At 37.8% G+C, this 27,591-nt stretch overlaps 1 protein-coding gene across 1 annotated transcript in view; it reads right to left on the minus strand.

Moving 5' to 3' along the window:
* TTBK2 (tau tubulin kinase 2) overlaps positions 1-27,591 on the minus strand; it is a 298,458-nt gene that overhangs the window by 192,514 nt on the left and 78,353 nt on the right. The window contains 1 exon segment of the mRNA XM_004466708.3: positions 7,687-7,834. Coding sequence (XP_004466765.2) covers positions 7,687-7,834 — 148 coding nt within the window.

Below are 27,591 nucleotides of genomic sequence, written 5' to 3' on the forward strand. Positions count from 1 at the left end.
ACTGTTTCTCGCATACACTCAAACACTGCTATAGATTGCCCCACAAATACTATATTACCAACTATTGATAAAGTAAGTTCACACCACAAAAGAGCTTTTTAGTTACATTATACCAGGGGCTCTTAACCAGGGGTCCACAGATCCCCAAGGGGTTCATGGAAAGAGTTCTAGGGGTCCATAAGCTTGAATTGGAAAAAATCTACTTATTATCTTTATTTTCTCTGACTTCCAATGTTGAACGTCATAAAACTATCTACCACTACATTCTGAGAAGGGGTCCCTAGTTTTCACCTGACTGGCAAAGGGGTCTGTGGAACAAAAAAAGGTTAAGAACACCTGCATTATACTATGTCCCACTGCACTGATTTACTATGTATTTTCAAACATACAGAAATTTAAAGAGAAGTTAAAAAATATAAGAGGTTGAAGATATTTATAATTACCATTACATTCCAGTTTTACTATAAAAGAAATATGACTGCATTTTTTTTATTTTCTGAAGCACTGAAGGGTATAAAGGAAAAAAGTAAAAGATCCCTTCTCTGACTCCTTTAATTCCAATCCCCAGATGTAACCATTTAATGATTTCCTTAGTTATTCTGGACTTTCACTGTACATATATGAGCATATATATACACATTATATTCCAAGGAAAAGGATTTCTACTCCTTAAAATAATATAGATCTACTCTATTTCCTGTCATTTTTCAAAACTCAAACAGAAAAATGAATAGGTAAATCCCCAAACCTGCGGACAATGCTAACTCTTCCAAGTAGGGACATGTTAAATATTGAACAGATAAAATTCCCAGGGAGAATGACGTCTCATGAAGGGATGTCTCCTAACACCACTTGATGAAAAAGATGAACATTAACAAGAAGCAAAGTTACTCTAGGGAAAGAAAATGTAAAGGTTCAAAATATAAACAAAAAGGAATATAAATTCATAGATGATAGATGTATAAAAGGTTAAAGGATACATACAATGAGAGATAAGAGTATATCCCTAGCCTTTTTAGGTTCCAGAGTGCAGTTAAATATGTTCTCCCATAAAAAGTCCCTTTGGAATAACTTTCATAGACAATCTTCTGTACTGCATAGACCAGAAATCTAATGCAAAATGATGTGTTTTTTAGAGTCTTATGGCTGGGCACAGGGAGTAGTCATACTCTGCAGTAACAGCTAGAGACTTCAAGCAGGAAGGTAGAACAGGTGCCAGTTGCTTTCCTATAATAGGAACCTTTCTTCCCAACTCTCAACTTGTGCTCTGCAGTCTACAAGGCAAAAATAAAAACAAGGACCAATATCTGATTCCCTTCAAATTGAAACAATCATTTCACCTTTATGGGCTACAGAGAAAAATGTGGTTTCCCCCTAAATTTATATGGGGAAGAGAAATTAGTTCCCAATTATCTCAACTGACAATCTTTTAATTATTTGGTTATCAAATGATGGTATTTACTCTATTTCTTGATATAAATAGGATTTTCACTTGCTTTTAGAGGATTTAGGAGAGAAAAACTTTTAAATAATTAAATACCCCTTTAATTACCTCCTCATTCAAAGAAATACCTAAACAGTAAAATCTCAGTTTTACTCAAGCTGGTGCTTTCAAAGAGCCCAAGAGATGATGCTGATCATTCACAACATGAAATAAGCAGCTCATATGCAACAGAAAGGCTACACAAGTTTCTAGTCATTCATTGTCTTAAGTAGTGATTTTTAAATACAAAAAAAAAATCATAAACTGAACATACTATGGAGGAAAAGCGCCTAAGAATTACTGAAAAATGTTCTCTACAGAATATTTTTGTAGAAAAACATTTATTGCACTTAGGTATGTACTTATACAGCAAGTAGAAGCAAACAGTATATTAACTTTTAAAAATCCAAGAATGACTTCCTTTGATGAAAAGCTATACTTAGTATAAATAATAGCAATTTTACAATATCCTGAATACCCAAAACATTAGACCCGCCTATACAGAAAGGCAAAAAACTCAAACTTCTTCCTAAACCAAATAGAAATTATTTTCTGAAAGATCCAAGAGATGTTCTCTTATTACAATGAAGGGTTGAATCTTTATATAACATAGTCTTAAGAGTCTAAGCCCCAGGGACATTTACCGGAAATTGCATGTCCTCCCATGGCCCACTGGGTGGAACGTAGGAGAGTGTGGGCTGTGAGGTGGATCATTGACCATGAGGTGCAGCGGTGTTCAGAGATGTACTCACCAAATGCAATCAATGTCTCATGATGATGGAGGAAATTGTTGTTAAGGGGGGAGGAGTGGTGTAAGGGGGTTGGGGGGTATATGGAGACCTCATATTTTTTTAATGTAATATTAAAAAAAAAAAAAAAGTCTAAGTCCTAGTCATCCAAAAGTAGCTTTAATCAACTAGTATTTACAGTACTCTATATCAAATTATTCCAGAAACTTACCTAGAAAAAAAAAAGCAACAATGAAGAAAAAACCAACCAGAAATAGAACAACTATATTGTCCTATTCTCCTACATCCCTGTTTACAAATGTATGCTGCTATCACCAAATAGAAGCTAAGCTGTGCTCTCACTTTGCTGCTGAGCATAACATAAATGTCAAGTTTAAACATACATCATCTCTGCCCTTTAAGAGGCTTGCAATTTAAAAGGGAACACAAATGTATTTTTAAAAATAAACAGAACAATTTAAAAAGTGTGCATAAGAATAAATTAACACAAAGCAAAAATATTATACCTATTAAAATCTGTAAGAGAAGTTTGTTGGTCCAACAGTAATCCCATTACAAGGAAATAGGGCTCCTTGGAGAAAGAAGGTTCCTGATTCTATCTCTGGAGCAGAAGATTTCAAGGAAAGCCTGAAACATCTTGTGACAAAAAAAAAGATGTTATCAAAGACTACTAGAGTTATGTCAAAAGGAAAGGAAGCCAACTTGAAAGGCAATTTTCACATCAGGAGAATAATTACTATAATGGATTGAAATAAAATATGTAAAAGTCCATGACAAACATAGAAGTACTATATGATGCAGCAATTTCATTCCAAAGTATATACATGAAAAAACTGAAGAAAGGGACTTGGATACTTGAATGTCAATGTTCAGAGCAGCATTACTCACAATAGCCAAAAGGTGGAAACAACCCAAGTGTCCATCAGCAGATAAGTAAACAAAATGTGGTACACATACATATAATGGAATACTACTCAGCCATAAAAAGGAATGAAGTTCTGATACATGTAAAAGATTAATGAACCTTGAAAACATTATGCAAAATCAAATAAGCTGGAAACAAAAGGACGAATACTGTATGATTCCATTTATATGATATATCTAGATTAGGCAAATTCATAGAGACAGAAAGTAGATTAGAGGTTACTAGGGACTGGGGGAGGGGAAGTAGGAAATTATTGTTTAATGGGTACAGAGTTTCCATTTGAGGTGGTGAGAAAGTTTTGGAAATAGTGGTGGTTGCACAATATTATGAAAGTAATGAAATGTCACCAAATTACGTACTTAATAATGGTGAAAATGGCAATTTTGTGTTATATATATTTTACCACAGTTACTTTTTAAAAGATTTTTTAAAATCCATGAGTTTATAGTGATAGTCAAATGAAAAACAACTCACTATGTAAGTGTATAACTCATTATTCTGCACAGTGGAAAATAAAATGGGGAAAACAAGCATTTATCCTGCCTTTATAGAATAATTCTAGCTAAGAAATTTAGAAGGAAAGAAAGAATTAGGACAATCACTATTTTGCACCTTCTAATGGAAACAATGGATCTAAACAATAAAGTATTCTTGATTTTTAAAAAAATGAACATGAATCTACTAATCAAGTCTCTATATTTAACTACCAATTCAAAGGGAATCTGGAGGCAAGGATGCAATCAGCCAAATCTAGAATATGGGAACTTTTACAGGGCTAAGAAATTCATCGAATAAACAGGAAGGAGAAAAAAAAGGTAGGAAGGGAAAACTCTTACACATTAAGAGAGACTTCAGAGAGAGATCATCCAAATGCAGTGTGCCTACCTTGTATGTGAATTCTGATTTGATCAAGCCAACTATACAAAGGACAATTTTTTGCAACAATGGGAGAAATTCAACATTTAAAATTTGTAAACGTAGATAATATATAAATTATATATAAAGATATTTCTTAATACCATTTAGTATTGAGAAATTGCTGTTAATTTTATTAGTTGTTTAATGATATTGCATATGTTAAAGGAGTCTTTATTAGTGATTCATAGTTAAGTATTTACAGATAAAAGTATGATTTGTTTTCAAATATTTCAACAAGGTAGCGTAAAATGTTGAAGGGGAGGGTGTATAAATTCAACAGAACGATAAGCTCATACTTATTAAGGCTGTGTTTTGTATACATGGAGGTTCACTACACAATTCTTTTTTTCTGTATATCTGAGTTTTTCATAATAAAAAGTTAAGAGGGACAATACAACACAGTGAACCTTATTGTAAACAATGGACTAGAGTTAATAGTACAATCATAAAAATGTTCTTTCATAAACTGTAACAAACGTATGATACTAATGAATGATGTTATAATAAGGTGATATATGGGAACTATGTATTTTATGTATGATTTTTCGGTAAACCTGCAACTTCTCTATAAAAAAATCATAGTGCAGTGTTTTAAAGTTGTATGTACCCCAGAAAAACATGTTCTTAAATTTAATCCATTCATGTAGGTGGAGTCCATTTTCAGTAGGAATTTTTAAGAAAGTGTGGCCCCCCTCAATCAGGATGGGTCTTAATCCTATTACTGGAGTCCTTTATAAGCAGAGTGAAATTCAGACAGAGAGAGAGATCCATATAAAGCAAGAGGCTGGATAACAACAGAACCCAGAAAAGAAAGGAGAGACCAGGAGACGCCATGTGCCTTGCCATGTGACAGAGCGGCCAGGGACTGACAGAAGCCTGTCCCTGAATACCAGTCTTCAAGGAGAAAAATAAATCTTTAAAAAACAAAAAACAAAGCAAACAAATTGTGAAACAGAGATTGAAGATAGTATATTAAAAAATGGAGGAAGGAAAGTCATAAATAAAATGTTTGTTTATTTATATAAATAAACTATATAAAGATGTTTGTTTCTGAACAATTATGTTAATAAAAGAAAATGCTTAGCAAATTTTATGGCTCTATTTATTAGGAACATTACAGAGAATAATAGCTAATAACCTAATTGGCCTTTAGATTGATGACTCAGTTGGAAGTGACTGAAACATTCAAATATATTTGTGAAAATTAAGTACCTTCCAATAGTCATGCTTGATTTAATAGAGATTATAAGATATATCCAAGATAGTTGAGAGAGCTTGGAAAAGGGAGTAATTTGATGTACTGGTATGGGGAAGGTCATTCAGAAGAAAAAATGAGGTAAAATGCTGACCTTTAAACTTCAGAGTCCAAGAAAAAGGAGCAAACTAGTAATTACAGTTATGCATGAGCTGAGTAAATTCAGGGTTGTTAAGTATAGGAAAGCCTAAAAGAAAACTGAGAACTGAGGGAATCAGAGAAAATACATTAGAGGATTTTGAGAACATGAATTGATTTCCTAAAAGGAACAAAACATATAGTTCAGGCTAAATCCACCATAAAGTATCTTTTTATCTCGTAAAGAAACAAATCCTTATACCGGCTAACCAAAATTGAACAGATACCAAAATCCAACCAATCCTATAAAGGATTAGCCTCTGGTTATATAGTTTTTCCTTATCTACACAGCCTTTTTATTGGGGTCACACAGTAAGAAGTCATTATACCTACAAGACCAGAGTAGCCCTATAAAAAGGTTTTGTAAGGGGTTAAGATTCCAAATCACCTGCAATAAAAAGAAGTTTAAGTAATAACTATGAAGAAATCATAAGTTAGGAAGCTAAGAGAAAAAAGTCAGAGACACCTCACTGAAACACAAATCAGAGGATAAAACCTGTTTATTTTTGGAAAATGAAGGGTTTGAGGAATAGGATGTTAAGTGGTTATAAGCAGGAAGTAAAACCATTTTAGGTAATAGTATGAAAAATAAAATAGAAGGAAAGGAGAGAGCTACTATCCAAGTGTCTCCAATCCATCAACTAAAAGGTATTAAACCGACCTTCAAGCTTTATCACATAGAATCCTGAGTAAATCATGACCAAAATAGGCAGAAGGACTTCCTGATGAGGCTGCAAAGTTATATCCTGCCTCACCTAGGGCTGACTTATGAAAAAAAATAGGTGTGGCAATGCTGTCCAGCCCAGGTTGCTGCTATATTCCTTTTATGGGTTTGGTTGAAAGTAGAACAGATCTCCGGAATCTGAGCTACTCAAAAAGAGGTAGTTCCTGCAGCACCTATTTGATGCCTCTTTGTCACCAAGTTAAGAATAACTCTTGAGAGAAATAGGGAGAGAAGAGAAAAGATGAGGAAAAGAAGGATAGCCATCTTTTCTCATTCTTCCTTCTCTATATGTTTTTCTAGTAGTAATGATGGCTGACAATCTATCTACTGTCTTCTGATTACCCATGTTGTTAGTGTAGTTAAGTTTGGGCTAAAAATGACCATTACACAAATCTATAACCTTATTAGCATCATGCTCTAATCAAATGAACCAAATTACAGAGAAATTTGGACAATCACAAAAAGTAGGGCTTTATTCTTTTGAAAAGAGTAGACTTTGTTCAAATATTTAATACATGTTTCACTAATGTAATAGAAACTAATTTACTAGAATTCCAAAATAAAAGATTCACAAATGTAACACATTCACACTACAGACGTCACAGGTGTGAATTTGAGAGAACTAGGCCACATACCATTCTGTCCTTACTATTTCTGCCAACTGTAGTGTAAACCTTCCTTGCTCGATATGTTAGGGATAAAATCCTCTAGATAATTAATGTCCCATAACAAGATCAAACCTTCTACAGTTTAACAATATCATTTTAAAACACTAATAACCCCTATTTAATTTTGACTCAGAGCAATATATAAATACCTGTAATATTAGCTATCAGATTGTCTCATTAAACTGAAAACAGAAAGATGGACACAAATTAGCAATGTATTCAGGGTTTTCCATGACCAAATTGATGCCAGAAAAAAAATTATTTAGCAATATTCTAAAAAAAATAGGGACCCCACTACTAAAATAGACTCAAAAAATAATGGTCAAAAGAGTAACTCTTTGAAACTGAAGTTAATGAAAATCATCATATAAAACACAAGATTATTTTTAAAAGAATCCTGCATTGTGATTTGAAGGTAGCTTGCTTAATGAGATTAAAACAAGTCTAACATCCAAAGATATGAGTACAACCAATTCAGAGATATTTAAGTTTCACTGTTTGGTTGCCTGTTTTTAAAAAAAAAAAATAGGCAAACTTCGCCATAGAAACTTTTGGCAACACTTTCTGAAGAAGTAGAGAGTTTATGATGGTTCACTCTCTCATCTTCACTCATCAAGAAAAGGAATTCCCAAAGTCTATTATTCTAAGAAATCCCATATTTCTACAACTACTAGCTAGTGATAACATTCCTAAGAGAAAAATGCTAAGCATGTACATACCAACATGACAACAGAGTATTCAATTAGTGGTTAAGAAAATGTAATTAGGGCTCAGAAAGATAACAATGAATTCTAAATTGTTTGACAGATCACACAAAGCCGCTTACCTTGTAGTTTTTTTAGTACAGCAACCTCCATTTTCAGGACTTGTTTTGGTTGTTGAGCTGATTCCACCTTCAGTGCAACATTTTCCCTGGTGAGCATGTCCAAGGCATCGTAAATCTCTCCAAAGCCCCCACCCCCAATCTTCCTCAACTGTATAAAAAATAAAATAAAAACACACGCACAAGGTTACTAGAAGATGTCAACTAGAAACAATTCATCTCATATTTAGAAAATAATATATAAATTTAATATCCTGATATAATTATTTCAATATTATTAAATAAACTATGTATAGGCCAAAATGATAATAAATGACTGGAAATAACATTGAACCCTTTACCCACAGGTTTTAACACAAAAAGTAATAAAACAATTTCAGCCACAAATAACTTTAATATTTGGTCAACAATATCAAGGTCATTGAGATTTTCTATTTTTTCTTGAGTCAGTTTTGGTAATTTGTGTCTATAGGAATTTGCTTTATCTAGAGTCTGGCAAATAATTTTTCATAATATTCACTTATCTTTTTAATTTCTGTAAGGTCAATAGTAATGCCCCTTCTTTCATTTCTGATTATAGTTATTTGTGTCACCTCTCTTTCTTCTTTGTCAGTCTAGCTGAAGGTTTGTAATTTGGATCTTTTCAAAAATCCAAGTTTTGGCTTTGTTGATTTTCTCTATTGTTTTTCTATACTCAATTTCACTTATCTCTGCTCTAATTATTATTATTTCCTTCATTCTACTGACTTTGGCTTTAGTTTCCTCTTCTTGTATTTGTACTACTGACCACATTCCTCATCCACCTCTGGGTTCACTGTGTTATTCAGTCCCAAGATTATTCTCTAGCCAACTTCCTACTGATATTTACATCTCTAAGCTATTTTAGCCACTATCCAATTTATAAACCAGCCATGTCAGTTATACTCACTATAATATGTTATCATCTACTCTATTCATTTCCACACTTTCAGAGTCAAGCAATTAAATAATCTACATACATTAAGCATCATTATGCTTTCTCAGCCCTCATCTTATCTCCTAGTAACCAAAACTCTAGGTTTTAACTCCATGGGTTTATTCTTCGCATTTAGTTCACTTTTTGGTGAGACTACAATATTTGTCTTTTGGTATCTGGCTTATTTCACTTAGCATAATGTCCTCAAGGTTTATCCACATTATCATATGTGTCACAATTTCATTTCTTCTTCCAGAACATAGTATTCCATCATATGTATATACCACATTTTCTTTATCCATTCATCGGTTAAGGGACACTTGGGCTCTTTGCATCTCTTGACAATTGTGACTGACACCACTATGAGCATTGGTGTGGAAATGTCTGTTTGCATCACTGTTTTCAGTTCTTCCTCGTAGAGGGATTACCAGATCATAAGGCAGTTCTATATTTAGCTTTCTGAGGAACCACCAAACTGTATTCCACAGAGGCTGCATCATTCTACATTCCTACCAACAGGGAAGGAGTGTTTCTATTTCTCCACATCCTCTCAAGCATTTGTTTGTTTGTTTTTTTAATAATGGTCATTTTACAAGTTGTGAAATGATATCTCACTGTACTTTTGATTTGCATTTCCCTAATAGCTAGTGATACTGAACTTTTTTCATGTTCTTTTCCCCCCACTTGTATTTCCTCTTTGGAAAAATGTCTATGTCTCATGCCAATTTTTTATTGGATTCCTGTTCTTCTATTGTTGAGTTGTATGATTTTTTCATATAGCATGGAAATCAAACCCTTATTGGAAATGTGGTTTCCAAATATTTTCTCCTATTGAGTGGGCTCCTTTTTACGTACTTGACAAAGTCCTTTGAAGTATGAAAGTGTTTAAGGTTGAGGAGGTCCCATTTATCCATTTGTTCTTTCACTGCTGGTGCTTTTGATGTAAGGTTTAAGAAACTACCACCTACCATCAGGTCTTGAAGATATTTTCCCATATTTTCTCCTAGAAGCTTTATGGTTCTAGCTTATATATTTAGGTCTGTGATCCACTTTGCATTAATTTCTGTGTATGGTGCTAATAGGGGTCCTCTACTTTCTTTTGGATATGGATATCCAGTTCTCCCAGCACCATTTGTTGAATAGAATAATCTGTCCCAGCTGGCTGGGCTTGATACCCTTGTCAAAAATCACTTGATCACAGATATGAGGGTCTTTTCTGAACCATCAATTTGGTTCCATTGGTTTATATATCTGTCAAAATGACAGTACAATGTTGTTTTTATCACTACAGCTAGGTAATATGATTTAGAATCTGGAAGTAAAGAGTCCTCCAACTTCATTCTTCATTTTTGAGATGTTTCTGGCTATTCAGGGCCCCTTACCCTTCCACAAAAATTGGATAAATGGATTTTCCATCCCTTTAAAAAAAGGCTGTTGGAATTTTTATCAGGATTGCATTGGATCTGTATATTAATTTGGGTAGGATTGACATCTTAACGATGTTTAGTCTTTCAATCCATGAACATTCTATGTTCTTCCATTTATTTAGGTCTTCTTTTATTTCTTTTAGCAATGCATTGTTTGTCTAACTACAAGTGCTTTATGTCCTTGGTTAAGTTTATTCCTAAATATTTGGTTCTTTTAATTGCTATTGTAAATGAAATTTTTTTCCTGACTTCCTCCTCTGATTGTCCATTACTAGTATATAGAAAAACTACTGATTTTTGCGTATTATTTTTCTACCCTGCCACTCTGCTGAACTCATTTATTAGCTCCAGTAGTGTGTAGCTTTCAGAACTTTCTAAGTATAGGAGCATAACATCTGTGAAGAGCAAAACTTCTACTTTATTCTTTCCAATTTGAATGTCTTTTCGTTTTCTTATCTGATTGCTCTAGCTAGCACCTCTAGAAATATATTAAACAACAGAAGTGACAGTGGACATCCTTTTCTTGTTCCTGATCTAAACAGGAGAGCTTTCAGTCATTCACCATTGAGTATATTAGCTGAAGGTTTTTCATATATGCCCTTTATTGTGTTGAGAAAGTTTCCTTCAATTACTATCTGCTGGAGTATTTTTAATCAAGAAAGGATACTGTATTTTCTCAGATGTCTTTTCTGCATTGATCAAGATGATCATGTGGTTTTTCTTCTTTGATTTATTAATGTGATGAACTATTCTTGCATGTTTGGTATAAAACTTACTTGATCATGATGAATAATTCTTTTAATGTGTTGTTAGATGTGATTAGCAAGTATTTTGTTTAGGATTTTGCATTCGTATTCATTAGGGAAAAGGGTCTGTAATCTTCTTACGTAATATCTTCATCTAACTTTGGTATAAGGGTGATATTGGTTTCATAGAATGAGTTTGGTATCCTTCCCATCTGTACAATTTTTTTGAAGAGTTTTAAAGTTAGACTGGTATTAAATCTTCTTTGAATGCTTGGAAGAATTTGCCTGTGAAGCCAGCTATTCCTGGGCTTTTCATTTGGGGGACATTTTTCATAACAATTTCAATCTCTTTATTTGTGATTGGTTTGTTGAGATCTCTATTTCTTCTAGGGTCAGTAGGTTGTCAAATGTTCCTGGGAATTTTTCCATTTCATCTACATTGCCTAGTGTATTGGTGTACAGTTGTTCATATAGTATCCTCTTATGATCTCTTTTATTTCTATGGGATCTGTAGTAATGTCTCCATTTTCATTTCTGATTTTATCTGCATATTTTCTTTTTTTCTTTCTCAGTCTAGCTAAGTGTTTGTCAATATTGTTAATCTTCTCAAAGAACCTACAGCTGGTTTTGCTAATTCTCTCTATTGATTTTTTTTAAAGACTTATTTTTTTTAATTTATTTCTCTCCCCTTCCCCCCCACCCTCCCATTGTCTGCTCTCTATGTCCATTTGCTGTGTGTTCTTCTGTGTCTGCTTGCATTCTTGTCAGATGCACTGAGAATCTGTGTCTCTTTTTTGTTGCATCATCTTGCTGCATCAGCTCTCTGTGTGTGCAGCGCCACTCCTAGGCAGGCTGTGTTTTTTTTGCACAGGGCAGCTCTCCTTGTGGGGTGCACTCCTTGGGCATGGGGCTCTCCTATGCAGGGGACACCCCTGCACAGCACAGCACTCCTTGAGCACATCAGCAATGCTTACAGGCCAGCTCACCACACAAGTTAGGAGGCTCTGGGTTTGAACCCTGGACCTCCCATGTGGTAGGCGGATGCTCTATCAGTTGAGCCAAATCTGCTTCCCTCTACTGATTTTTTATTCTCAATTTTACTTATTTCTGTTCTGATCTTTGCTATATCATTCCTTCTGCTTGCTTTGGGAATAGTTTGCCATTCTTTTTCTAGTTCCCCCAGCTGTGTAATTAGGTAATTGATTTTAGCTCTTTCTTATTTTCTACAGTAAGCATTGAGGACTATAAATTTCCCACTCAGCACTGCCATTGATGCATCCCATAAGTCTGATAGGTAATGTTATCATATTCATTCGACTTGAGATATTATTAATTTCTCTTGCAATTTCTTCTTTGACCCACTGATAACTTGAGTGTTTTGTTTCATCTTCATATATTTGTGAATTTTCTCTTTTTCTGCCTGTTGTTGATTTCCAGCTTCGTTACATTATGATCAGAGAAAGTGCTTTGTAATTTCAATCTTTCTAAATTTATTGACATCTGTTTTGGGACCCAACATATGGTATATCCTGGAGAATGAGCCGTGAACACTAGATAAGAATATAAATCCTGCTGTTTTGGTGTGCGGTGTTCTATAGGTCTATTAGGTTTAGTTCATTTACATATTATTCAAGCATCTCTTTATTGATTCCCTGCCAAGATATTCTGCCCAATGATGACAGCAGTATACTGAAATCTCCAACTATTATTGTAAAGACATCTATTTCTCCCTTCATTTTTGCCAGTGTTTGCCTCATGTAATTTGGGGCATCCTGGTTAGATAAATATACATTTATGATGGTTATTTCTTCCTGGTCAATTGCCCCTTTTATTAATACATAATGCCCCTTCTTTCTCTAATAGCAGTTTTGCTTTTAAAATCTATTTCATCCGATATAAGTATAGTTACTCCAGGTTTTTTTTTCCTGGTTACTGCATGCATGCAATATCTTTTTCCAGTCTTTCAATCTATCAGTATCCTTAGTTCTAAGGTGGGACTCTTCTTGAAGGGACATGAAATGTCTGCTTTCTCTTCCCACTAGTTATTTTTGTAGATAGCTGGAAAGGATGGGATGGAATTGGCCAGCAATCCATCCTGGAAGGTCCCAATACAGCACACACAGGACCCTAGGCATAGTAATCATTAACCTGCATACATGTTGGCCCTCACTGTTCTGGGAACTCACACGATTCCCCTTGTACATTCATACTCACTGTTAATCATTTACTAGGCTACGTGTACCCTCAAGCTGCTCTATACACTAGCTAGACCCCTCTTTATGCTGTCTACCTCTATATAATCTTTGTTTCCCTGCTGTACAGCATGGTAGCTACCTGACTGGCCATCACTGGGACATGTGAGTAAACTAAGTGGCATGACTGCTGCTGTTCTTCTGTGTGGTTTCTTTGAAATATCAAAGTATTTGGTCAGCATTCCCGGTGCTCAAACTTCCTATGTTACACTTGTAGACAGCAAGAAGATGGCTCATGTTTTCTTCTTCATTTTGCCAGTCTGTGTCTTTTGATTAGGGAGTTTAATTGATTAACATTCAATGTTAATACTATAAAGGCAGTATTACTTCACCCATTTTGACTTTGGGTTTTACCTCTCATATTTTATTTTCACCACTCTTTTTACACTTTGTTACTTTTACTGATAATCTTCATTTCTATACTCTCTTCCAAGCTTCTCTCTCGCCTTTTCAGGCTGTAGCAGTCCTTTTATTTCCTGCAAAGCCAGTCTCTTGGTTACAAACTCCTCAGTTTCTGTTTAACCTTTGACTACTCTAAACTCGCCCTCATTTTAAAAATGCAATATTCCTGTATAGAAGATTCTTAGCTGGCAGTTTTTCACTTTCATTATTTTAAATATATCGTACCACTGCCTTCTTGCCTCCATGGTTTCTGATGAGAAATCAATACTTATTCATACAAGGGTATCCCTTGTATGTGATGAATTGCTTTTCTCGGTGCTGCTTTCAAGAATCGATCCTAACCTCTTGCATTTGACATTCTGATTAGTATATGTCTCAGAGTAGTTCTAATCAGATTTATTTGGATGGGTATACATTGTGCTTCTTGGACATAGACATCCATGTCTTTCAATAGGGCTGGGAAATTTTCCACCATTATTTCCTCAAATATTCCTTCTGCTCCTTTTTCTTCCCTTCTCTTCACCTTCTGGGACACCCATGATAGTTATGCTTACATGTATCTTGCAGTCATTTAGTTACCTGAGACCCTCTTCAATTTTTTTTTCATTATTTTCTTTTTTTTTTTTTAAGATTTATTTATTTCCCTCCCCTTCCCCTCCCCCAGTTGTCTGCTCTCTGTGTCCATTCGCTGTGTGTTCTTCTGTGACTGCTTCTATCCTTATCAGCAGCACCAGGAATCTGTGTTTCTTTTTGTTGCGTCATCTTGTTGTGTCAGCTCTCCGTGTGTGCAGTGCCCTTCTTGGGCAGGCTGCACTTTCTTTCGCGCTGGGCGGCTCTCCTTGCGGGGCGCACTCCTTGCACGGCACTCTTGCGCACATCAGCACTGTGCATGGGCCAGCTCCACACAAGTCAAGGAGACCCTGGGTATGAACTGTGGACCTCCCATGTGGTAGGCAGATGCCCTACCATTGGGTCAAGCCCACTTCTCTCATTATTTTATCTGTTCTTTTGCATGTTCACTTTTGGAGGACCTGTCATCAAGCTAACTGATGTTTTCTCCTTCTTCTTCAAATCTGCTGATACATGCCTCCAGTGTATTTTTTTAACTTTTTAAAATTGAAATATATCACTCATACATAAACATAAACAATAAATGTATAATAATTGTGAACTTAAAAAACAAACATATAACATCATACAAACATATAAAACATCGCACTCTACCACCATTAACTTGCATTGTTTTTAAAACTTTTTAACTAATGATTAAAGAATATTGTCAAAATATTACTACTAAACAAAGTATTTTCCCCTAACCAATCTGATTATTCTATCATTTATATGTGAACATACATAAACAATTAAGTGTATAGTAAAAGCTGTAACTTACAAAGCAAACATTCATAACATCATTCAGGGTCCCATATATCAACCCTCCACCAACACCTTGTATTATCATGAGATGTTTCTTGCAAACTATGAAAGAATACTGTCAAAAATCTTACTACTAATTATAGTTCTTATTTAACATTTGGTGTGTTTTTCCCCCAACCCACCCTATTATTATTTTTTAAATATATTTTTATGACAGAATTTGTAAACTTATAAAACAATTATGCACATGTGCAGAATTCCCAAACAACACCCCTCCATCAACACATCACAATGTGGTGTGTCATTTGCTACAGATAAAATAATATCATCTGATTATTGCCATGTCCATAGTGTACATTTGGCTTACTTTTTCCATACTACCTCAGTATCAACATAGTACATCTTTTGCATAGATGCAAGAATATTATATTATTACTACTAACCACAGTCCATAGGTCACTCCAGCTGTATTTTTTCCATGCTTCTCCACATTCCCAACACCCTACAGTAGTGATATACACTTGTTGTAGCTCACAAAGGACACTCTTGTATCTGTACCATCAACTACAATTCTCACCCACCTTTTGGTTTACTGTGCTATCCAGTTCCTAGATTATTCTCAACCATTCTGTCAGTTGGCATTTACATAACTAGATTACCATTTTCAGTCACATCCCCATTTATAAACTAGCTGTTACTGTGTATTACCATACACTCTATACATTTCCACAATTTTAGAGTAAAGCTAAATAAAACTTCTACATACATTAAACATCAGTAGTCCACTCAGTCCTTCTCTTACCTCTTTTAAGAATCCACCACAGGGAAGTGGATGTGGCTCAACAGTTAGAGTGCCTGCCTACCACATAGGAGGTCTACGGTTCATACCCAGGGCCTCCTTGACCCGGGTGTAGCTGGTGTATGCACAGTGCTGATGCACGTAAGGAGTGTGGTGCCATGCAGGGATGTCTCCCATGTAGGGGAGCCCCACGCGCAAGGAGTGCGCCCCATAAGAAGAGCCACTCAGCGCAAAAGAGAATTCAGTCTGCCCAGGAGTGGTGCTGCACACACGGAGAGCTGATGCAGCAAGATGACGCAACAAAAAGAGATACAGATTCCCGGTGCTGCTGACAAGAATACAAGCGGACACAGAAGAGCCCGCAGCAAATGGGCACAGAGAATAGACAACTGGGGCAGGGTGCGGAGAAGGGGAGAGAAATAGATTTAAAAAATTTAAAAAAAAAAAAAAAAAGGATCCACTACTTACTACCAGGTCTTGAAGATATTTTCCAATAATTTCTTCTAGAAATTTTATGGTTCTTACTTTTATTTTTACTTTTTTGATCCATTTTGAGTTAATTTTTGGATAAGGTGTGAGATAGGGATCCTCCTTCCTTCTTTCAGCTAAGCAGGTCCAATTCTTTCAGCACCATTTATTGAATGGATTGTTCTGCCCGAGCTCTATGAGTTTGACAGGCTACTCAAAAATCACTTGACTACACATGTGAGGGTCTGTTTCTGAACCACAAAATTGGTTCCGTTGGTCTATTGTGTCTGTCTTTAGGCCACTAACATGCTGTTTTTACCACTATAGGTAGGTATTATGATTTAAAGTCTGGAGATGAGGGTTCACTTTTCCTTTTTATGATGTTTCTGGCTATTCAGGACTCCTTATCCTTCCAAATAAATTTAATGATCATGTTTTCAATATTTTCTTTAATGCTGGTGAAATTTTTATCAGGATTGCATTAAATCTGTATATCAATTTGAGTAGAACTGACATCTTAATGATATTTAGTCTTCCAATCCATAAGCATGGAATATTCCTCCAGTTATTTAGGGCTTTTTTGATTTAACACTGAGTTGCAGTTTCCTGAATACAAGTGCTTTATATCATCAGTTAAGTTTATTCCTATTTGAGTTTTATCTGTCATATTTTATTTTCACCACTCTTTTGACACTTTTAGTTACTTTTATTGATATAATCTTCATTTCTAGACTCTCTTCCAGGCCTTTCTCTCCTGTCTTTTCTTTCCAGGGTCTAGCACACCCTTTAGTATTTCCTGAAATTCTGATCTCTTGCCTAGAAATTCTCAGTTTCTGTTTATCTGTGAATATTCTAATTTCACCCTCATTTTTGAAAAACGGTCTTGTTGGATATAAGATTCTTGGCTGGAAGTTTTTCTCTTGTAGTATATTTTTTTTTTTAAGATTTATTTATTTATTTCTGTCCCTTTCGCCACCCCCACCCTTGGGTTATCTGTTCTCTGCATCTATTTGCTGCGTCTTCTTTGTCCGCTTCTGTTGTTGTTAGCGGTACGGGAATCTGTGTCTCTTTTTTGTGTGTGTGTCATCTTGTGTCAGCTCTCCATGTGTATGGCGCCATTCCTGGGCAGCTCTGGGTAGCTCTCCTTATAGGGCGCACTCCTTGCACGTGGGGTTCCCCTGCGTGGGGGACACCCCTGCATGGCAGGGCACTCCTTGCATGCATTAGCACTGCGTGTGGGCCAGCTCCACATGGGTCAAGGAGGCCGGGGGTTTAAACCGTGGACCTCCCATGTGGTAGACGGACATTCAAACCACTGGGCCCAGTCCGCCACCTCTCTTGTAGTATCTTAAATATATCATACCACTGTCTTCTTGCCTCCATGGTTTCTGGTGAGAAATCAGCACTTAATCTTATTGGATATCCTTATATGTTATGCATTGCTTTTCTCTTGCTGCTCTCAGAATTCTCTCTTTGTCTTTGGCCTTTGACATTCTGATTAGTATGTGTCTTGGAGTGGGTCTATTTGGATTTTTTCGGATGGGAGTATGCTGTGCTTCTTGGACAGGGATATCTATGTTCTTCAATAGGGTTGGGAAATTTTCTACCATTATTTTTTAAATATTTCTTCTGCCCCTTTTCCGTTCTCTTCTCCTTCTGGGACACCCATGACACGTATGTTTGCACAACTTTTACTGTCATTTAGTTCCGAGACCTTGTTCACTTTTTTCCATTCTTTTCTTCATCTATGTTCACTTTCAGAGACCATTTCTTCAAGTTCATCAATCCTTTCTTCAGCCTCCTCAAATCTGCTATAATATGATTCCAATGTTTTTTTAATTTCATTGATCACACCTTTCATTCCCATAAGATCTGCTATTTTTCTTTTTTTTAAAAGATTTTATTTATTTATTTATTTCTCTCCTCTTCCCCCCCACCCCCACCCCGGTTGTCTGTTCTCTGTGTCTATTTGCTGCACCTTCTTTGTCCACTTCTGTTGTCATCAGCAGCACGGGAATCTGTGTTTCTTTATGTTGCTTATCTTGTTGCGTCAGCTCTCCATGTGTGTGGCGCCATTCCTGGGCAGGCTGAACTTTCTTTCACACTGGGCGGCTCTCCTTACAGGGCGCACTCCTTGTGCGTGGGGCTCCCCTACACGGGGGACACCCCTGCATGGCACCGCACTCCTTGCGCGTATCAGGACTGCGCATGGGCCAGCTCCACACGGGTCAAGGAGGCCCGGGGTTTGAACCGCGGACCTCCCATGTGGTAGACCGACACCCTAACCATTGGGCCAAGTCCGCCGCCGTGATCTGCTATTTTTTTATGCATGCTTTCAAATTCTTCTTTGTGCTCATCCAATGTCTTCTTAATATCATTAATCTCTTTAGCCATCTCATTGAATTTATTAAGGAGCTTTGTTTGAACATCTGTAATTAGTTGTCTCAACTCCTTTAAGTCATCTGGAGGCTTATCTTGTTCCTTTAACTGGACCATAGCCTCCTGTTTCTTGGTGTGGATTATAATTTTTTGTTGGTGTCTTCTCATCTGGCTTACTAGAGAATTTATTCTACGTGCAGTTTTTCTCTTTAGTTTAGGGCTTCCTACAGTTTCTTCCTTGCTGGGGTTGCACAGTAGGAGCCAAGAATGTAATTGGTGCTATAAGCTGGGGAGTCTCAAAGTGTCTTCATTGCACCAGGGACCAATGATGCTTCTTCCAACTTTCTCCTTTGCCAGGGGTAGAGACAAAGTCACAGCTATGTGGAATAATACACATGCACGCCTACACTGTAGTTGCCCAGAGAGACTGATGAAGCTTCACATCCCTTTCTTCCCTGCCTGGGGTAGGGATGGAGCTGCAGGTGTGGACAGCAAAATATACAGTGCAGGTCCAAGATGACCGCAGTTGCCATGGTAGACTTCTGATTTTCAGTCAATGCCAGCCAAAGTTCTCTGCAGTTAGATGTATGGGCTGGTGCAGGGCTCCTCAGCCTCTTCCCTGCCAGAGGTGGGGCTGAAGCCTAGACTAGGGCTGCAGGCTGATCTGCATGAAAGAAACTGGTTCCTGCCAACACTGAGAGTTTTAGTCAGCCCGGCTTCCACTCAGCCTGGGGGCGGAGTCAGAATGGTGGCTACTGGCCTCTTTCTGACTTGAGCTGGTTCTCACCCCAGCTGTTCCCAGGGTTATCTCTTAGCCAGCCAAGTCTCCCAATCTGTAGCCGAATAGGCAGCCAACCGTCTCCTCCTCCTGCTTCTGGGAAATGGATCTTCTAATTCCCGTTACAGAACAGCTCCTGGGGCAGCTCGTGCCACCAGAGCAGGATAATCACTGGCCTTCATGGCTTGGCCACTAATTTCCCGGAGAGGCTGGCGCAGGTCCCCTCAGCTTCCTCCATGCTGGAGGTGGCAATCTGATCTGGATGGGAAGAAGCCGGTCCCACCAGCACTGGGATTCTCAGTCTGCCCCGCTTCCCCTCGTGCCAGGCACAGAGTTAAAATGGCAGCTCCCAGTGTCTTTCTGATCTGACAGGCTCAAACCTTGGCTGTTCTCAGGATCATACAGTAGCCCACTGAATTTCCTCATCATAGTTGAAATTAGTGCCCAATCGTCTCTTCCTCCCCCATTTTGGGGAAGTAGAGCTTTTGATTCCAGCCGTGGAACAACTCCTGAGGTGTCTTGTGCCTCCAGTGGAGGATGGGCACTGGCCTCTGTAGTGTGGAGCACTCTACTTACGAGTCTTCTCTGCAGACGGGCATCTCCTCCTTCCACTCCTTCAAGTATGTTGCAGGATGCTCTTTTCTGGCCTCCCGGAGCTCCCAAACAGGTGCTTCAGCTAGCTCCAGAGAGCTCTTGGTGTTTGCTAACTGCCCTGTAGCAGGAGCTGACTCTAGGAGCTCCTTGCTCCTAGATACCGCCATTTGGCTCCATCTTTCCTCCAGTGTATTTTTTATTTCATTTATTGTTCCTTTCATTCCCATAAGATCTGCTGTTTTTCTATGTATGCTTTCAAATTCTTCTTTATGCTCACCCAGTGTCTTCTTAATATCATTCATTATCTCCCTGAATTTATTAAGGAGATTTGTATGGACATCTATGATGTCCTTTATGTCAAGTGGGGGCTTAGTTCATTCCTTTGAATGAACCATATCTTCCTGCTTCGTGGTATGAATTATAATTTTTTGTTGTTGTCTAAGTATCTGAATTATTAGATGTATTTATGCTGGGCTCATTTTCTCTCTTTAATCTAGGCTTTCTAATTGATTGTCTTTTGCTACAGCCCATCTTTGATACTTGGTTCAACATAATTTGGAACTTTATAGTGTCTCATATTTAGCCAATATGGATTTTTTTAGCTCTTTTTCATCTATTTCTTTCCATTTCTCCCTTGCTGGTTGCAGCACAGGAGCCAAGGATGCATTTGATACTGTAAGCCATGGAAGCTGAAGGTACCTGTGTTGCCCCAGGAACCAATCAAGCCTCTCCCACCTCTCTCCCTTGCCAGGAGTAGGGATGGAGCCACAGCCAAATGCAGTAACTGATGAAGACTGATGAAGCTCCATGCCATTTCCTTCCCTGCTTGGAGTGAGGATGTTGCTGCAGGTGATGACAGCAAACTAAGCTGTACTGGTCAAAACTCACCACAATTGCCCAGACAGACTGACATAGTACTGGATCACCTCCTCCTCTGCTATGGGAAGGGACAGAGCCACAAGTGTGTGCAAAAGTCTTGTCTGTATGGGCCGAAAGTGAATACACTTACCCAGAGAGGCTGAGTGAGCCCTGCCCCTCCTCCTCCCTGTCAGGGGTGGGAAGAGTACCCAACAATCTAGTCAATGCAGGCTGAAAGCAACTGCAGTTGCCCAAAGAGAGTGAAGGAGCACTATCCCTCTTCCTACTCTGTTGGGGTCAGGGATGGAGCCACAGAGGTGTCCAAAAGTCTAGTCTGTGTGGGACAAAAACAGCTGCACTTGCCTTAAGTGAATTCTATAGAATTTTAACTGGGGCTCTACAGTTCAGAACGAAAGCTGGTCTAGTTGGTTTACACTGTTGTTGATGACCTCAACTTCCATTTAGATGTGTTGATTATTGAAAGTGGGGAACTGAAGTCACCTACTATTACCTAGAACAGTCTATTTCTCCCTTTAATACTGTCAATCTTTACTTCACATATTTTGGGGTTCTATTATTTGATACACACATGTTTATAACTGTTATATCTTCTTGATAAATTGACCCTTTTATTAACATAAAATGTTCACTTCTGTTTCTTGTAACAGTTTTTAACTTAAAACCTATTTTTTGGTGGTATTAGTATGGTCACCCCAGCTCTCTATTGGTTACCATTTGCACTGAAAGATCTTTTATCAACCTTTCACTTTTTGTGTCTACCTAGGTCTAAAATGAGTATTATATAAGCAACCTCAGATTTGGCAATGAATTCTTAGATATGACAACATGAGCAACAAAAGAAAAAATAAATAAATTGGAGTTCATAAAATTTTAAAACTTTAGTATATCATAGGGCATTATTAAGAATATGAAAACAATCTAGAGTTTAGGAAATAATATTTGGAAATCAGGTGTCTGATAAGGGTTTAATATCTGTACAAAGTTCTTACAACTCAACAAAAAGAAAAACAATCCAATTTAAAAAGGGGAAGCAGTTGTGGCTCAACTGATAGAGCATCCTCCACCTACCATATGGAGGGTCCAGGTTTCAAATCCAGGGCCTCCTGAACCATGTGCAATTGCTGCTGTGCACAAGGAGTACTGTGCCATGCAGGGGTGTCTCCCACATAGGGGAGCCCCACGTGCAAGGAGTATGCCCCACAAGGAAAGCCATCCTGTGCAAAAAAAGTGTACCCTGCCCAGGAGTGGCGCTGCACACACAGAGAGCTGATGCAGCATGATGATGCAACAAAAAAAGCGACAGTTTCCTGGTGCCTCATGACAAGAATGCAAGTGGACACAGAAGAACACATAGCGAATGGACACAGAGAGCAGACAACGGGGGCGGGGGGGGGGGAGGCGGGGAAGAGAAATAAATAAAATAAATCTTTAAAAAAAAATGGGCAAAGGACTTCAATAGACATGTCTACAAAGAAGATATTCGGGAAAGTGGACTTGGCCCAATGGATAGGGCGTCCGCCTACCACATGGGAGGTCCACGGTTCAAACCCTGGACCGCCTTGACCCGTGTGGAGCTGGTCCATGCGCAGTGCTGATGTGTACAAGGAGTGCTGTGCCATGCAGGGGTGTCCCCCATGTAGGGGAGCCCCACGCGCAAAGAGAGTGCCCCGTAAGGAGAGCCGCCCAGCATGAAAGTGCAGCCTGTGCAAGAATGGCGCCGGACACACAGAGAGTTGATACAACAAGATGACACAACAAAAAGAAACAAAGATTCCCAGTGCCGCTGATACGGATAGAAGCGGTCACAGAAGAACACACAGCGAATGGACACAGAGAGTAAACAACTGCGGGGGCAGGGAAGGGGAGAGAAATTTTTAAAAATGGAAAAAAAAAGAAGATATTCGAATGGCCAAAAAGTACATAAAAAGATGTTCAACATCATTATTGATTAAGGCAATGCAAATCAATACCATAATGATCTGCCATTTTAATCCTGCCAGGATAGATAGATTTTTTTAAAAAGGAAAATTTTAAAAATATTTATTGGCAAGGAAATGTACATACTGGAACTCTTGTACATTGCACATAGGAATTTGAAATCGTATAGCCACTGTGGAAAACTGCTGGTTCCACTAATGGTAAATATAGAATTATCATATGTTACTCCTAGGGATATACCCAAGAGAAATGAAAACATATGTCCACACAGAATCCATATATAAATGTTAATAGTAGCATTACTCGTAATAGTCAAAAGGTGGGAATCATCCAAATGTCCACTTACGGATTAATGGATAAATAAATGGTGTTATATACATACAATGGATATTGTTTAGCCATAAAAAGTAACAAAGTACTGATACATGCCACAACTTGGATGAAAATCCAAAATATTAGGGGAAAGTAGATGTGGCTCAAGTGATAGAGCTTCTGCCTACCATATGGGAGGACCTGGGTTCGATCCCTGGGGCCTCCTGGTGAAAAAGAAGAGAAAGCATGCCCACATGGTGAGCCAGTGCCTGTGCAAATGCCTGCATGGTATGCCAGTTACCACGAGAGCCTGCGTGGTGAGCTCAAGTCCCCATGCAGTGAGCCGGTGCCCACACAAGAGAGTCATGCAGCAAGATGATGACTAAACAAAAGAAAGATGGGGGAGAGTCAAGGTGAAGCGCAACAGAGGCCAGGAACTGAGGTGGAGCAATTGACAGGGAACCTCTCTCCACATCAGAAGTCTCCAGGATCAAATCCTGGTGAATCCTAGAGGAGAAGAAAATGAGAAGAGAAGACAACACAGACAGCAAAAACAGGGTGGGAGGAGGGGAAAGGGGAGAAATAAATAAAATCTTTAAATATATATATGTATATATATTAGGCAAGGTGAAAAAAGACAGATACAAAAAAGTCACACTGCAGGATTCCTTTTATATTACATATCCAGAAAGGCAAATTCATGAGAGAAAGCAGATGAGAAGATACCAGGGGACAGAGAGTAGAGAAAATGGGGAGTGATTACTTAATGAGTACATGGCATCTTTTGGGGTGATGGAAAAGTTTCAAAACTAGAGAAGCTTGTTACATAACATTGTAAATACAGGGAAGCAGATGTGGCTCAATTGATAGAACATCTGTCTACCATGGGGGGAGGGTCCAGGGTTCAATCCCCAGGGCCTCCTGACCCGTGTGGCAAGCTGGCCCATGCGCAGTGCTGTCATACACAAGGAGTGTCATGTCACAAAGGGGTGCCCCCGTGCAGGGGTGCCCCACGCGCAAGGAGTACGCCCCGTAAGGAGAGCTGCCCCACATGAAAAAAGTGCAGCCCAACTAGGAGTGGCGCCGCACACATGGAGAGCTGATGCAGCAAGATGACACAACAACAGAAAAAGAGACGCAGTTTCCCAGTGTCGCCAGATAATGCAAGTGGACGCAGAAGAACACACAGTGAATGGACTCAGAGAGCAGACAACGGTGAGGGTGAATGGACTCAGAGAGCAGACAACGGTGAGGGAAGGGGAAAGAAAGAAAGAAATAATAAATCTTTTTTAAAAAACCAAACATTGTAACTACACTAAATACCGGTGAACTGTATACTTTAAAATGGCTAATTGTATGTTATGTGACTTTGACCAAAATTAAAAATAAATGGTAAATAGAAATTGGTTTTTAAAAAAAGTCTTTAGGGAGTCACCTTTCTTTTATTCTACCGCATAGGAATATTATAAGGAAATATGATCAAATTAAGCATATTCATCAAGAACTTAATATTCTTCCTGATAAAATGTGTTAGCTTATGTTAGAAATATCAGAACACTTGTCTGAATATTATTACTGAGTTCTGAAGAGCTAGTGATAACTAGCATTTTAGGGTTCTAAAAAGCTGGGATTGAGGAGTGATATACTTCACAAGAGACACAGCAAAAGTTAGCCGTCTTCCATTTCTTGAAACTAGTCTGCTCTTTACCAATTACCAACACCTAGGATGCGATATCAATGCCAGAAGGCAACACTAGAAGAACAGGGTCCTAAATCCTACCCACCCCAATAGGCCCCAGTTCAAGTCCCACTACTTTCTCCACTGGTCTGATACGGCACGTAGGCTGAATTTTTTTAATCCTCTAAATTTCTATAGGAATTATTTGAATAATTTTTTAATTAGGCATTTTACTAGGTCAAATATAGTAGATAAAGGTTATATTAATTTACTACACTGCTTCTTACCTACTGTGCTGTTTAACTTCTCATTGTCAGTGCCATACCTCTATAGTGAAACTAAGCTTCTTCAAAGAGAGGACCATTTGGTTGTTTTGTTTTGTTTTTTTATGGATGCCCCAATAACATTTGGCAAAGAGGTAACTACGCAAGTGGTGTTTAATAATTACCCATCTTTATTTTGGTTTGGTGATAGAAAGGAATACCATAAAGAACTGCAAGTGGACTTCAGGATTTTTTTAAAATGTCCCAGAACACTTTAGTTAATATGTTGCTCTTCATTAGACCCTAAGAGGTACTCGTAATTCTCTGTATGTTTTTCATTAAGCACAGCCTAGTTTAACTTGCAAGACTGCTAAACAGTACCAAGGAGACATATTTTCTAATTTTGGACTGTGATAAGAAATGGATGCTTAACCTTAACAAAAAAAAAAAAACCTTGCCAAATAAAAGAATGAAAAATTAGACCAAAGAAAAAATTTCTATTTGTATAACATCATCTAAACATTAGAAAAGCATTAATTGTTTTAGTGGGCTTGACAAAGTTCTAAGACATCATCAATTCTTATGAGGCAAAAAGAAAGAGGTAATTTAGTGTGATGTAGGGCTGCACATTAGGGAACGAATAGAGGTATGGCCGTTACCATCTATGGCTACAACAATATATCCCATCCTTTTTGCTCTTATGCAAAGTGACCTTGCAATTTCCTCATTAAGAGGTAGAGTCCATTTCCCCAACCCCTTGAATCTGGGTGGGCCTTGTGATAGCTTTGAGCAACAGAATATGGCAAAGTGGCACATGCCAGTTCTGAATATAGCTCTTAAGTAACCTGGTAGTTTCCATTTCCTGTCTCTTACAAAACAGCCACCATATAATAAGTGTGACCCACCTTGAGAACACTATGCTGTGGAAGACCATAGCCAAGTTAAGAGGCCTTGGAAAATGAGCTTCCAGGCTGGGGGGGGGGGGGGGAAGGGCAGCAAAGGGGGGCATCAGGAGGGGGAGCAGCTGCAATAGCCCCAAGGTGCCAAACAAGTTAGTGATAAAGCCATCTTAGAAGTGGGTCTTCCCAGTCAAACATTCCTGATGCCAAATGACTAAGAGATGAACTACCAAGGCAAGCTCTGCTCAAATTCCTAATCTATGAAATCATGAGCAAAATAAAATGTTATCAGCCTCTAAGTTTTGATATAATTTGTTACATAAGAAGAGAAAGCTAAAACACCGTCCTTAACATTGAGGCTGTAATTTCTTCCTAAAAATGTCACTATGCCTCCCAAATTTGGGAGACTTGCTCCACATATATATGAGCTCTAATTATCTGAGCAGGGGAACTCTGACATCTTTTGATATGTCTACTGGAGAATAGCTAACCATTCACATCACTTAGTACAGTGCTCTAACCAAAGCAACAGTTATGTCTGACTCCCATAGAAGGTACAAACCAAAAAAGGATTTTTCTACAACTGTCCATGATGATGACATGGCTCTTTTATATTTGGTCAAGAAAATTTTTTAACATTTACTGATTTACTTAATCTGAAAAACATATTTTTCATAAAAAATACAATTATTTCTAAAGACAATGCTTGTTTACTAATCTGTTGATGGAATAAATGAACCATTAAAATTGCTTTAAAAATCTATTATTGGCACAACAAAATTTAGTTGACAAAATACAGGGTAGAAATAAAAAAATAAACATTCAGAATGAAAATATCTCCTTTAGGAAATAAGCAGTCTTGTAGAAAAGACATATTCCAGGTCTAGAGCAAGGAAGCAATTTAAAAAACAAACACAAAAACTCAAAGCTTGATACCTAAGAATGGATTTATAAGAGATACTAAAGGGAGTGCTACAGCCTGAAAGGAAATGACAAGGGAAAGAGACTTGGACAAAATCATAGAAATGAAAATTATTAGTAAGGGTAATAAAAAGGTAAAAAGACAATAGTAAAATATGACAGAGGAAAGTCATAGTATCAAATGGACAAAGTAAGTAATGCCTTCATAGTAACAACACTGAACATTAATGGACCGAATACAACAATCAAAAGACAAAAACTGACAGAATGGATGAAAAAATATGAGCCATCTATATACTGTCTACAAGACACCCACCTTAGATACAAGGATAAATCAGGCTGAAAGTACAAGAGTGGAAAAAGATATTCCATGCAAATAGTACCCAAAAAAGATCTGGAGTAGCGATATTAATATTGGACAGAATAGATTTTAAATGCGAAACTGGTATAAGAGATGAGGAAGGTCACTATGTACTAATAAAAGGGGAAATTTATCAAGAAGAAATAACTATAATAAATATTTATTCATCTACTCTAGGTGCTCCCAAATACATGAGGAACACACTGGCAAAACTTAAGGGAGAAGGAGATGTCTTACAATAATAGTTGGAGACTTCAATACACCACTCTCGGCATTGGATAGAACATCTGGACAGAGGATAAATAAGGACATAGAGAGTTTGAATAATATGTTAAATGAATTAGACCTAACAGTTATTCATAGGCCCTCACACCCCAAAACAGAAGGATATACATTCTTCTCAAGGGCTCATGGATCCTGCCCCCAGGGTAGGCCATATTTTGGGTCACAAGATAGGTTGCAAAAAATTTAAAAGATTGAAAT

This window comes from Dasypus novemcinctus, chromosome 3, assembly GCF_030445035.2.
Source record: "Dasypus novemcinctus isolate mDasNov1 chromosome 3, mDasNov1.1.hap2, whole genome shotgun sequence".
In the NCBI taxonomy this organism is placed as follows: domain Eukaryota; kingdom Metazoa; phylum Chordata; class Mammalia; order Cingulata; family Dasypodidae; genus Dasypus; species Dasypus novemcinctus.